Here is a 12,592-nt window from a genome sequence, read left to right on the forward strand (position 1 = left end):
TTTTTAAGAATAAGATAATTTTTTTTGTCAAAATTTGCTTTTTCCAACGATAATATTTTGTAACTATTAAATTTTAAAAATTATTAAGAAATTAAAATTGTACATAACACTGGAATTGTGTGTTTGTCAATAAAAATTAGTTAAAATGATTTTATTTAATATTATTAAAAGATATAAAAATATAATTAGCCTCACATTAACAAAAATAAGAAAATTTTATTTTTATGATATCGTTTCTAAATTTGAAAAAAGATTAGGAATCATAAATATATCTAAATGTATTAATAAATGTGTAATAAAAAAATTAAAAGAATGATTTAGGATTTTATTGGAATAAATAAGAGCTACTATACAAATCCTAAAATAAAAAATTAGTATAGGGAACTGGATGTAACGCACTTTTCTTCCCTTTTCATATTTTTTCTCTATAGTTTAGCAAAGGACCACTTATAAGGAAGCGGATGGTAGTGCTCTTACTTCTTAGCTAGGAATGGCTGATGAGAGTTTGTTATAGTTAAGAACACCCACATTAATGTACAATATACGTAAGAATTGGTATTGCTTCCCTTCCTTAGTGCGTACGAAATAGCCTTATATCAATTGGGATGCATGGCATAACTGAATTAAGGAAAGGATCTTCAGTCTTTTTTTCTTTTCTTGCTACTTTCATCTATATTTATTTTATACAAACCCCACCTTTAAACTTTCACCTTGTCTACGAATGCATGGAATGGTCTCTCAAATGCTAATAACTTTGTAGAGAAGGAAGTAGGGTACGTTTCATCACTTTTTCACGCTATAAAATCCACAACGAGAAACCCAAAAATTCCCTTTCCCCGCCCCCTCTCTCTTACATGCTCTCAACTCTCAACTCACCATTATTTCTGCTCTTTGAAACATTGATTCTCTCTTGGTTCAAGAAAGATTCGGATTCAGAGAGAAACCCCAGTTAAAGAATATTCATCCAAGAAGGAAAAAGATGACACAAGCCTTGCTTTTTCTTGTTTTCATGACCATGCTCTATAATTGCATGGGTATCCATATCCATAACCACAAAGGCAAGGGTGTTGGAGTGAACTGGGGAACCCAGTCTACAAAACAACTCCCAGCGGATAAGGTGGTAAAAATGCTGACGGATAATGGGTTTAGCAAGCTGAAGTTGTTTGAGGCCGATGAGAAGATTCTTGGGGCTCTGATAGGGACAGATATTGAAGTGATGCTGGCACTACCCAATAAAATGTTGAGGAAGATGAGTAACAGTCCTAATGCTGCGGCTACCTGGGTGGATGCCTATGTCACTAGTTATTCCTACCCTGGTGGAGTCCATATCAAGTTGAGTCATGCACTAATTTCTTTATCTTAATCAAACCAATTTAGAGTTTCGTTTTCCTTTCCTTTTTAGATCATCTTATGTTCCCTTAGTGTTCTATATATCACTTTCACTCTCTAGGTTCTGTAATTTGTTCCCATGCTGCAACTGTGTCCGTTATGGTCCGAGTTTTTTTCTTTTCTGGGTACTATATAGACATTCTCCACGCTTTCCGTGATGGCTTCCTCTCTTCATTGATTGATAGTTCTTGTTTCCGCTTAAGATCGTTGTTCATGATCTTCTGAATCATGAGTACTCTCTCACTTCTCTCTACCTTCTTGGAATAGGCTTTTGATCATTCTGGAAATTGGTCTTCCCGTACTTGTTCTAGTTATCCTCAATGGATTACCGTCGACCATCATATTTGAGGTGTGTTCTTCCAAATTTTGTGTCATTCGTGTGTTTCGATATTCTTTTCTGGCATCTTTTATTATCTGTGGGAGGTAATTAAGTCGATTCCATGATCTATCGAGGAATATTCAGTTTTTAGCATCTTCTGGGTACTTCGAGCCTAAGTCCTTCAGCTTTATAATAAATTTTGATCCAAAAGTAATTTTTGATAGCTCAAATTATGTCTAGCTCACATGACCATGTGACACCAACACACACGACTTTGGCATCTGGCTTAGGTGTCTGCAACTAAATCTGACTAACTTGTATTTTGTTCTACCTAGTATCCAACAAAGCCTATAAAGGTGATCTTGATTGGCCTATACTTTATTCTGGCTTGATTAATTATGCTTAACCCAAAAAAGAAAAAGGGATATGTTGCCCCTTGTGTTCGTGTGAAATTACTGTGACTATTATTTTTGCAGGTATGTTGCTGTAGGCAATGAGCCTTTCCTTAAATCTTACAATGGTACCTATCTCAATTGCACACTACCAGCCCTTAGAAACATCCAGCAAGCACTCAACCATTCTAGGCACGGATCCAATGTGAAAGTCACAGTCCCCTTCAACGCAGACGTCTACTACTCGCCGGACTCAAACCCTGTGCCATCTGCTGGTGACTTCCGGCCTGAACTCCGAGATCCCACAATTGAAATAATCCAATTCCTTCATTCAAATGATGCGCCTTTCACTGTCAACAGCTACCCTTTCCTCAGTCTCTATTTGGGCGACGGTTTCTTCCCCGTGGACTATGCGTTCTTTGATGGAGCAAGCCAGCCTGTTAAAGATGGTGATTTGCTTTACACCAATGTGTTTGATGCAAATCTGGACACTCTACTTTCAGCTTTGTCTAAAGCTGGTTACCCCGACATGAAAATCATAGTTGGTGAAGTCGGGTGGCCAACTGATGGCGACAAGAATGCAAATATCGAAAATGCAAAGAAATTCAACCAGGGATTACTCCGACATGTTCTGAGTGGAAATGGAACCCCGCAGAGGAAAGGTGTGATTGACATATATCTGTTCAGCCTCATGGATGAGAACGCTAAAAGCGTAGCTCCTGGAAGCTTTGAAAGGCACTGGGGGTTGTTTGAATACGATGGGCAGCCAAAGTATGAATTGGATTTGTCAGGTTTGCAGAAGAATAAAGATCTGGTACCAGCTAAGGACGTGAAATATATGCCAAAAAGGTGGTGTGTTCTGAACCCAGATGCTAGCGATTTGGATGATTTGCCAGATAGCATTGACTACGCTTGCAGCCGATCAGATTGCACTTCTTTGGGTTATGGGTCTTCTTGTAATCATCTAAGCGTGGAAGGGAATGCATCTTATGCTTTCAACATGTATTATCAAGTCAATGGGCAGCAGGTTTGGGACTGTGATTTTTCTGGGTTGGCTGTGGTGACCGATGAGGATCCATCAGATGAGAACTGTTCATTCCCGGTGATGATTTCTTATGGTGCTGCAGTGTTGCTGCATGGGGGAGTTTCAGATACAGCAGTAAAAGTAATTTGGGGATATATGTTTTTGGGGTTTCTGCTATATATATAAGCATTTATAGGGTAGTTTTAGATACATTTAGGGCCAGCTTGGGTGGTGTATATTTATTATTTTATTATTATTTTTTATCTATTTTTAGTTATTTTGTATTACTATTCAATATTTTATCCTGACTTGTTCACTTCCTACCATTCATAGAATTTCTAAGATTAACTCCATATCTTTTTTTTTTTTTGAAAGGAGATTAACTCCATATCTAAACGTAGCTTTAATAGCAATTATTTTTTTGGGGGGGAGGTTTAGGGTTTCATGCACATTGTTTTTGTCTAGCTGGTACTTAATTTGTACGGCTAGCATGGATAGATTAAATTATTTATGAGATGTGTCGGCCATGGATTTGTCATTTTTATATTTTGTCAATATATAAACATTATTTAAAATATGTCGCAACAACAATCGATATGGTAGGAGATGAAAAACATACCAATCTATCGGGTTATGAAATATACCAATCTCAATAGAATCTTCAATTTCCACATCGGGTTAGTTGCATTTGTCAATTTCTTTAGTGCATTGTGATCATGTGTAGATCATCATGATCATTCATATACATACATATATATATATATATATACAAGTAGATCTAATTCTCTAAAAGTTACCCGTCGAATCGCTTAAAAAATAAGAGAATCAGATTCCAAAAACTTCCAAACGAATTTGGAACGCCGCAGAGTATATCGAGTTCATGATGAGAACGTTGCCGATGAATCATAGCTTCCTAAAACCACAATACAACTAAAACAATATAACCTTGCCAGATCATCCATGTTCCTCACACTTTTAGACACGTTTGTATCGAGAAATAACTAACCGTTGGAACCAGAATCAAACGAAGCCATTTTCCAAAATAAAACGCATATATAATCCAATACAGAACTAAAACGTACAAAGATTACAAGCATGAAGAAGATGAAATATGAAACAAAGAGAGAGGCAGAGTACCTGACGGTGAAGAGAACGAGAAGCTTAGAAAGCGAAGGATAGTCATGGAAAGCTGTTGAAACTCTCTCATAGAAAGTGAACGTCCGCATTTCTTGCCTAAGATCTGTAACAGGAAAGAAAAAGAAAGAATGCAAGAGAGAGGAATGGGAGGCAGTTTTAGAGAGAGAGAGAGAGGAGACCTGGCGTTGCTTCTTAAATATAAGAGTAATTCTACTCTTAAGCCTCTATTTCACCCACACCACACACCAGCTGAGCTGGATTTATCTTTCTGTTTTTTTTTTTTTTTTATCAAAACGTGCGTTTTGAACAACATGGTTTTACCCAGCCCCCCTCCCCCCAAAATAGATCCTGCAATACGTATTCAAAAATTTTCCAAATCCCCTTCCCCTCCCACATTCTCCCTCCTCTGCTCACCTTCACCGTAGCTTTTAGCCGCCGACGACTCCAAGGTTCTCTCTCTCTCTATCTCTCTCGCATTGTATATGGCTGGGTTACTTTTACACTTATTTTACAGTTCTCTTCCGTAGCCCTCACTCCCATCTCTCACCCTCGAGGCCGCACTTTCTCTCCTCCCTTTTCTCACTTCTGTAGCCCTCTTACCCACACTTCTCTCCCACTTCCCTCCCGTAGCTCTCTCTCTCTAACCCCGATCTGTGACTCGAAGACATGTACAACGAGTAATGCATCCAGATTTTGCTCAACGTATGTAAGAAACTGACTGTTCGTATGGTTTATACACTTTTGCTTTGTATTTTCCTTGCTTCCTATTTTGCATCTATTTCTTCTTGTTCATAATGCTTCCTGGATTTTTTTATAGGATTTGTTTTAATTTTTACTCTTTAAGATATATCAGAGCATTAAATTGTTCAACTCAGTTGAAACTGATTCGAATCGGTGCTATATCTTAATCAATTAATCAGTACTGTCACCTGCTGTATGTACAACAAAATAGAACTTCACTACGAAGTAAAAGAAACATGATACAAAAATGGAATGACTTTTTAAAATCATGAATAAATCACTACAGGAACATTCGCTTCACTTCGATTACTCCATCGTTTAGTGGCTCTAGTGCCATAAATTACATGAACATTGCTTTAATTGGTTTGTCCTTGTGCTCCAATTATTTCCAATTATCCACAATAAGGATTACCTAAAGAGTAATTCTACTCCTAGGCCCTCGTCTCTCCAACATGACCACATACCGGTGAGGTGGATTTTTTTTTTTTTTCAAAACATTGTGTTTTACCCCCTTGCCCCTTCAAAATTTCTTGAGAATTTTAAGTTTTTGTGTAAGGGTTAGTTTTTATCATGAATTTGGGATCTTATGATCACATTATATATAGTGTCAAATTTTCAAATCAACCATTTTTTTTGTTATCTCTGGTCTAATTGTCCTCAATGGAGCCCAACATGCATACCAACTTAATAGTCATTTTCAATCCATTCCACTTTTAAAAAGGGGGAAGAATTCAGGAAAACAAAGAGCTCATGGTGTGCGGGAGACAGAATAATTAATAGAAAAGAGAAGCAAAAAGGGAGGAGTTATGAGGCACCTATGAATTCACATGAAAGTAGAGAAGACAGAGTCATAGACAATGATCATGTATAATTCGTGTTTCTGCATCTGAATCAAATCATGGATCAAGAGGATGAAATTTCAAGGTGCAACTATATCTTGTCTCAGATAAAATCATCTTTCCTATTAATTGGGCTCATGCCTATTCTTATAATCAATAAGATTTTATTTATTGAAAAAAAGAAAGATCGTCTTGCCTATGTACTTCCTTTCAATTTGTTGGTTAGTTAATTTTGTTCTTGGTGAATATTCAATGCAGTGCAAGGTGTGCATGTAGACAATTATGTGCACCACTATGGAGGTGAAGTGCAGGGAGCATGCGGAAGGAAAGCACCCCAAATCTGATGTTTATACTTACTTCTCTCATCTCAAAAAATGAATGAATGTGGAGATGGATTGAGAATAAACTGGACTTGTAACGAATGTAAACTGGACTTATGGCTCTGGGGCTTAGTGGCTACTTTGTTGTGGTTGTAAAAAATGTGATGGACTCATGTTTTGATTATCTATCAGATTTTTTGTTGTGGCTATAAAGAATATGATAGACTTGTGTTTTGATTACCTATCAGATTTTTTTGATTCCCTATCATATATTTTGTTCTAGTTGCAAAGAAGGTGAAGCACTTATGTTTGATTACTTATCAGATTTTTTTTATTACCTATCAGATTTTTTGTTGTGGTTGATGTTTATTGAAATATAAAGATTTTCCTTTTCTTGCATGGTGGTGGGTATGGTTGTGATTGTGCAAGAGATGATAGGGAGAGAACGTGTCAAACATGTGGTGTTAGAGGTCTTTTTTAGAGGGATGGTGCATGTCATAGACAGGAATATAAACCATCACTATAGTCCATTATCAATGCATTCGCGTTTCCTTAATTTTCTTACTTAATTTTAATTTGTATCTTTCCCTACTCAGTTTTCCCTTTCCAAGCAACTCATAAGAACTTTCCAACTAAATTTCCATTTGCAAGCAACTAATGAGTACTCTAGTCCAATTCGCACAAAAACTAACCTAAGCACACGTACACATTCGGTATCATTTAACATCCATATCCAACTCAAATCTTACCAAGCACACATTTACAAAATAGTCATAGTGCATTTTACAATTAAAATTGCGATCAAATGATCCAGCTACAATTAATAGTAACATGATACATCTATCATCCGAACCAACCAAAAATAATAACAATAGATAACACCAAGTATAAACACAATAATATATGTGCACATCTATTCTCTACTATTTGCCTTTGAACTTTGTCCTCTTGCTTGTGCAGATCATTCATTCTCTCTTTGTATTAGTTTTTTTTTTTCCCTCTAAACCTCATACTCGCGCAACAATAAATCATCCTCCCTCTGTCGGAGTGCATTCTCTTTTGTCAGAATTTTCTCTTCTACCAGTTGAAGCATATTTGCCCATACGAAGAATTGATATCTTGCTTCTCTCTGCATACAATTCAAGAATTTCAAACATTAAATATGAAAAAAATACAATCAAACCCCACAAGGAGTTATACTTAAACAGTTGATGCATCAAAGAGTTATACTTTTTGGAGTAAATTACTTGATTTCAAAAGCTTTTTTTGGGTTAGTAATCAATGTTGTTGCTACAAAATATATACTGGAATATAGAATATAATATTTACTTCTAAACTTTGGATGCATCCATCTATCTCACTGTGACAAAGACATATTTATTATATAAAAGGATATTAACCACAGACATATTTGTTGCTTTCCCATGTCATTCGTGATTTATTTTGTCATCTAAATTTCATGTAAGACAGAGAGCGAGACCCAAAAAAAATATTTGGTATCAAGGGAGAAATCAAATTCATGCATGAAGCCACTATGAAAATAAAGTATATTAACCATAGACACATTTGTCGCTTTCCCATGTCGTTAGTGTTTGATTTTGTTGTCCAAATTTCATGTAAGACGGAGAAAGAGAGACATAAAAATAATATTTGGTATGAAGGGAGAAATCAAATTCAAATATATATTATCACTATGCCATTGTAGTGAATCAGATTCAAGGATGGTGGGTATGGTGTGTGTCTCTCTCTCTTGTTTTGGGGCCTAGTGAATGATTATTCTTTTAAGCCAAATGTCATTGTGTCAGTATATGCAATAAAGATTCAAGACAAATAGACTGGTTTTTCTGCTGAGTAGTGACCACATTATAATCTTGTGCTTCCCACACTCATAAACCTCTCTCTCTCTCTCTCCCGCCCATACAGAATGTGAATGCCACCTTTTTTAGCTGCTTATCGCTGTATATCAGTATATACAAGACAGAAAAAATTTTGAGAGAAATGGACTCTGTTTGTTGCGGAGTGGTGACCATATAACAACCGCAACAAGGACACACAATATATGACACACATGGGTGGGCACAAACAAGGATACACAAGGTCCATTTCAGTCAGTAACTCCTTCAAACAACTTATGGGCACAACCAAAAAATTCCAAACATATAACTGACGATTGAGAGAAAACAACTTCCATACAAAAAAATTAAACAAAAAAACAAAGTTATACCAGAAATGTTTCTCTTCTCTACTCAGTGTGTACTAGAAAACACACATACATTGATCATTGTACTGGGGAACCAAATAGAAAGGTTCAGCTGAAAACTTACGATACCTAATGTTGGGGATGAGCTGGAAACGCAAACACGTATGTCTTTTTCCTCACAGATCTGGACAGTTGTTTCCTCTAATATGGCATCGACTCATAGATTGGGGTTAAAGAAAGAGGGCTACGGGAGGGAAGTGAGGGAGAGAGTCTTGGGGGTACTTAGACGGGAGGGGAAGACAATAAGAGACGGGAGGGGAAGACAATGAGAGAGGCCTTTCTGCGTTTAGGAGAAGTGAGGGAGAGAGCACTAAGACAGCGATCTGAGGGAAGTGAGATTCGGGAAGGTAAGAGCAGCGAGAAAGGGATCTGTTTGAAGTAAGATTCGGGAGGCTTCTGAGGGAGAGAGCAGTGAGAGTAGAATGGGTAGAAGAGCCGTGACGTGGCGATTAGACCGGATTCGCCACGTCATGGTGTGTGGTGTTGGAGTTTTGGACCGGCCTATGAGTAGAATTATTCTAAATATAATAGTTTAGTGTTTGGTCAGAGAGGAGTGAAACAGGGCCAAAACAAAAAGAAGATGGCGAAGAAAGCCGGAGAGGTGGGAGAGATCACGTACAGTCAAACTCAAGATGGACAGGTGGTTCCAGTTTTTTCCGGGCATTGCCTTTCTTGACTTGACGCGTAAGGCAATGGCGGCACTTGTTTTACCGAGGGGCGCTCCGAATTTGACACGTCTGGTTCCGCGGATACAATTGCAAGCAAATCTACATTCTCGCTGTAATAAATACGATATATAAAGCATCCAATAAAGTTGGAATACTACAAGTGAAAAAATTACGGTAGCTATTAAATAACTAGGTTAAAATACCGTATAAATTACGTCTGCTTAATTGAATTAAATAATTATTTTATAAAAATAATATATTTTTCTTAAATAAAACTTGTAAAAAGTAATTGATAGCGTATATAACTTAAAAGATATTATTTCAAGTTTTGTACAAGTAATATAATTAATAGAATATTATAAACAAACTTTAATAAATTAATTAATTAATATAATCAGTGTTTTAATTTTTGCTAGCACACGTGCAGCAAGAATCTATTAGAAAACCATTAGAAGAAATATATAATTTTTAACATGTTTGTGATATTTTATATTTTTATGTGCTTTAATTAAACAATTATTTTATTTATTAATAATATTAGTTATCTTGTTTTAAATTTAACGTGATTTTCATTGTAGTATTTTTATTTATATTTTTTCTATTTTTTTTTTGTATCTATTTATTTTATTGCATCTATATTATAAATTATTGCTTAGGAATATATTTTAATTGCCATAAAATATAAATGTCATTCTCATAAAACTAGTGTCCAAACTAAAACAAATTCACGTAAAATCAAGCCCAAATCTTAGATGCAATCACTTTTTGTCATGATTTAGAATTCAAGAGCAACAATGTAATAAAGTCTTCAAATTGGTACGTTGATATTTATGTTTCACTGGAAAGGCTAGTTGGCATTTTTGTAATATTTTTAACTCTACATGTGTCTTACGAAAAAGTTAGAGGCAAATCTCAATCTTGAAAAGAATAAAGTATTATTTTAAGGAAATTGATAATATAACTATCAAATATACCTACCAAATACGTCTACTCATATATTTTTATTTTTATTTTTATTTTTATGTTTTATTTTTTGTCAATCGTTAAGAATGTTTAAAAAATATTTAAAGAAATAAAAAATAAAAAAACTCATTCAGATTATTAGTTCTTGCTGCATCTAGAAAGTTGTTTATTGTTGGGTTTAAATTGTCTTTGCTTGTGGGCCTTTGGTGTTGTTTATTGTTGCATTTAAATTGTGTGAATTGCCATTTTTGGGCCCAACCCATAGTAGGTGAAGCCAGCCACTCTTTGCAAAACGGTCACATTCTCGAGCCAAATGAGATGAAAACCCTAGGTCATCGTCTCTTTCCATCTCCCCTTATGTTATGCCGCTCAACCCCTCTTCCATTTTGAAAATTTTCTTTGTCACATGTTTCCTCCTTGCTTAAACTAGCATGTGGCCTTCCCTTCTTTCTTTCTTTCTTTTTTATTTTTATTTTTATTTTTCTCTCTTGTTGCTGCATCTACTTCTTCCCTCTCCAATTCCTTTGTTTTCTTTTCCTCTACTTGGTTGTTTGGTCTAATTCTTCCTCTTCCCTTGGTGTGCCGCCCGTGAGTTGCTTGCCACAATCTCAGCCCTGTGTGGCTGTGCTTCCCTTTGCATCTTCTAGCCGCAGCACCCCACCTGTTTTTCTTCTCTCTCCAATCACGAAAACCTGCTCGGGTATGGAAACCCAGCCGCTTGCCGTCACCCTGCCTTGTCGCGATGAGAATCCCTCTGATCTCTCTTTGTTTTCATTTTCCCTCCATTTCTCTTATCTCTCAGCCGCCACCCACGCTTCCAGCCACCATCACTCGACGTTGCAATTAAGCTTTTTTGTTTGCAAACTCTTGTTCTGTACAATAATGACAATAGAATTGGTAAAAGTACGAGCAAATGAAAGAAAAACTGAGGTATAAAATAATGAGGGCGTTCTCTGGATTGGTCCTTGCGAAAAGTTGACTTACAATAAATATAAATAGATACTTAACGGGGGAAACAAAGAAATAAACGAAAAATAATGAAAAACTACTGTTCATCCGTTAGATCCGATAAATAGCCACTTTTATATGTAGAAGATATATAAAGGATACTTGAGTTTCCTAGTTTATATTATGCTCGCATTTCATTAGGCGACATTGACGACATGATAATATTTGTTAACTATATACATATATATATTTTAAATTATTGATGAATAGCGTCACATTCATGACACAGTAAAATATGAATAAATAAAGGAGTGTCGTATATTAATGTGTGTGTGTATATATATATTGATGTTTTTTTGTTTGTTTTTTGATTTTGTACCCTTAATTCCTTTCCCTACGTAAAGAAAATAAAAGAGAATAGAAGGCCTTGTGAATTATTTGAATGCATAATTTGATTAGAGATATACATATTATACTAATAGAAAATGGGGATGGAGCTTATAAAAATAGGAACTCGTGGCTAAAATATTTGGATTGAGATCTCTTATAATTCATGTAAGTGGATCTTATAGGACTCCATTATTCTTATCTTAGACAAATTTTAATAAACATCTTAGAGATTGAAGAGTTCTTATTCTCTCTAGATTTTTTAAGATCATAAAAAGTGATATAACCCAATTTTAGATTTTCAAAACAATTCATCATGAAGGGTTATTAAATTGTTGATCATTGATAATTATTCATTTTTATATTTAACTTAAAAGATGCTTGAGTGATATTCATATTATGAAGAGATTTTTTCCCTTAGGTCAAAGGCATAGAAGACAAGCTCAGATACTAAGAACCCAGCAAGCCTTGACAGCCCCTTGGCCCATTAAAGGCCCCCAACCTCAAAGTTAAGATACTATTATGACAATAATTATGCGGGAAGTCTCTAAATGCAAGGAAGGATGAGACACATCATCCTGACATTCTCCTATGATGCCTAATCTCATAAAACCTATGCAGGCAGGTAAACAAGAAGAGTAAGGAGCCTTTGATCTTCTAACGGCAAGGGAGGAGGGATCTAATGGCGTGCACCTGCAAGATAGAAAGAACAAAAAGCCATGATGCATTAATGGCACCGATCCTAGGACTCTAGGCCTCATTAATTATGCCACTGCAGAAGCCACACAACATTAAAAGATTCTGATTAAAGAAACAGTTGGGGGAGACATATATCCCAGACACAAAGGTATGGGCAACTCCCCCCATAAATTTAGCATAAAAGTCGATTTTCAAGTATGAAAAATTTTTCTTTTATTCCTCTATTTTCTCTTACATAAATTATTAAAATGATACTGACTTAAATATCAGAGACTCTCCAGCCTCTACCAAAACTTCTGACTTTATGTATTTTCTCTAAGTATACAGATACAAAATTAAAAGGGCTTTGCTACATACAGTCGGGAAACGCAGTCGGCGTGCAGTCGGCTGTACGGAATAAATAAAAAAAAATTATAAAAAAATTATTTTATATTCAATGGGACTTACATGAATTATAAAAAGTTATAAAAATAATTTTTTTTTTTTCATGTAGGTCCCGTATTAAT

The 12,592-nt window shown here is 35.6% G+C and overlaps 1 protein-coding gene and 1 long non-coding RNA gene across 2 annotated transcripts; both read left to right on the top strand.

Annotated features, from left to right (window-relative positions):
* The first annotated feature begins 814 nt into the window (after positions 1-814).
* On the top strand, positions 815-3,662 carry LOC122305053 (glucan endo-1,3-beta-glucosidase 8-like). Its single transcript, XM_043117346.1, has 2 exons — positions 815-1,332; positions 2,185-3,662. Exons 1-2 carry the CDS (start codon positions 980-982, stop codon positions 3,308-3,310), a joined length of 1,479 nt encoding a protein of 492 aa, XP_042973280.1. The 5' UTR covers positions 815-979; the 3' UTR covers positions 3,311-3,662.
* Positions 3,663-4,632: 970 nt separating this feature from the next.
* LOC122305054 lies at positions 4,633-6,403 on the top strand. The gene is made up of 3 exons (XR_006241018.1): positions 4,633-4,963; positions 5,724-5,926; positions 6,100-6,403. It is a non-coding gene; the product is annotated as an uncharacterized LOC122305054 (long non-coding RNA).
* Positions 6,404-12,592: the final 6,189 nt, after the last annotated feature.

The sequence above is a fragment of the Carya illinoinensis genome, chromosome 3 (genome assembly GCF_018687715.1).
Source record: "Carya illinoinensis cultivar Pawnee chromosome 3, C.illinoinensisPawnee_v1, whole genome shotgun sequence".
NCBI classification, from domain to species: domain Eukaryota; kingdom Viridiplantae; phylum Streptophyta; class Magnoliopsida; order Fagales; family Juglandaceae; genus Carya; species Carya illinoinensis.

What these genes read in the sequence shown, in the direction of transcription:
- LOC122305053 (XM_043117346.1), top strand. Translation starts at nt 980, where the DNA reads ATGACACAAGCCTTGCTTTTTCTTGTTTTCATGACCATGCTCTATAAT. An exon ending in CCTGGTGGAGTCCATATCAA is followed by an intron (nt 1,333 to 2,184) that starts GTTGAGTCATGC and finishes TTATTTTTGCAG; the next exon opens with GTATGTTGCTGTAGGCAATG.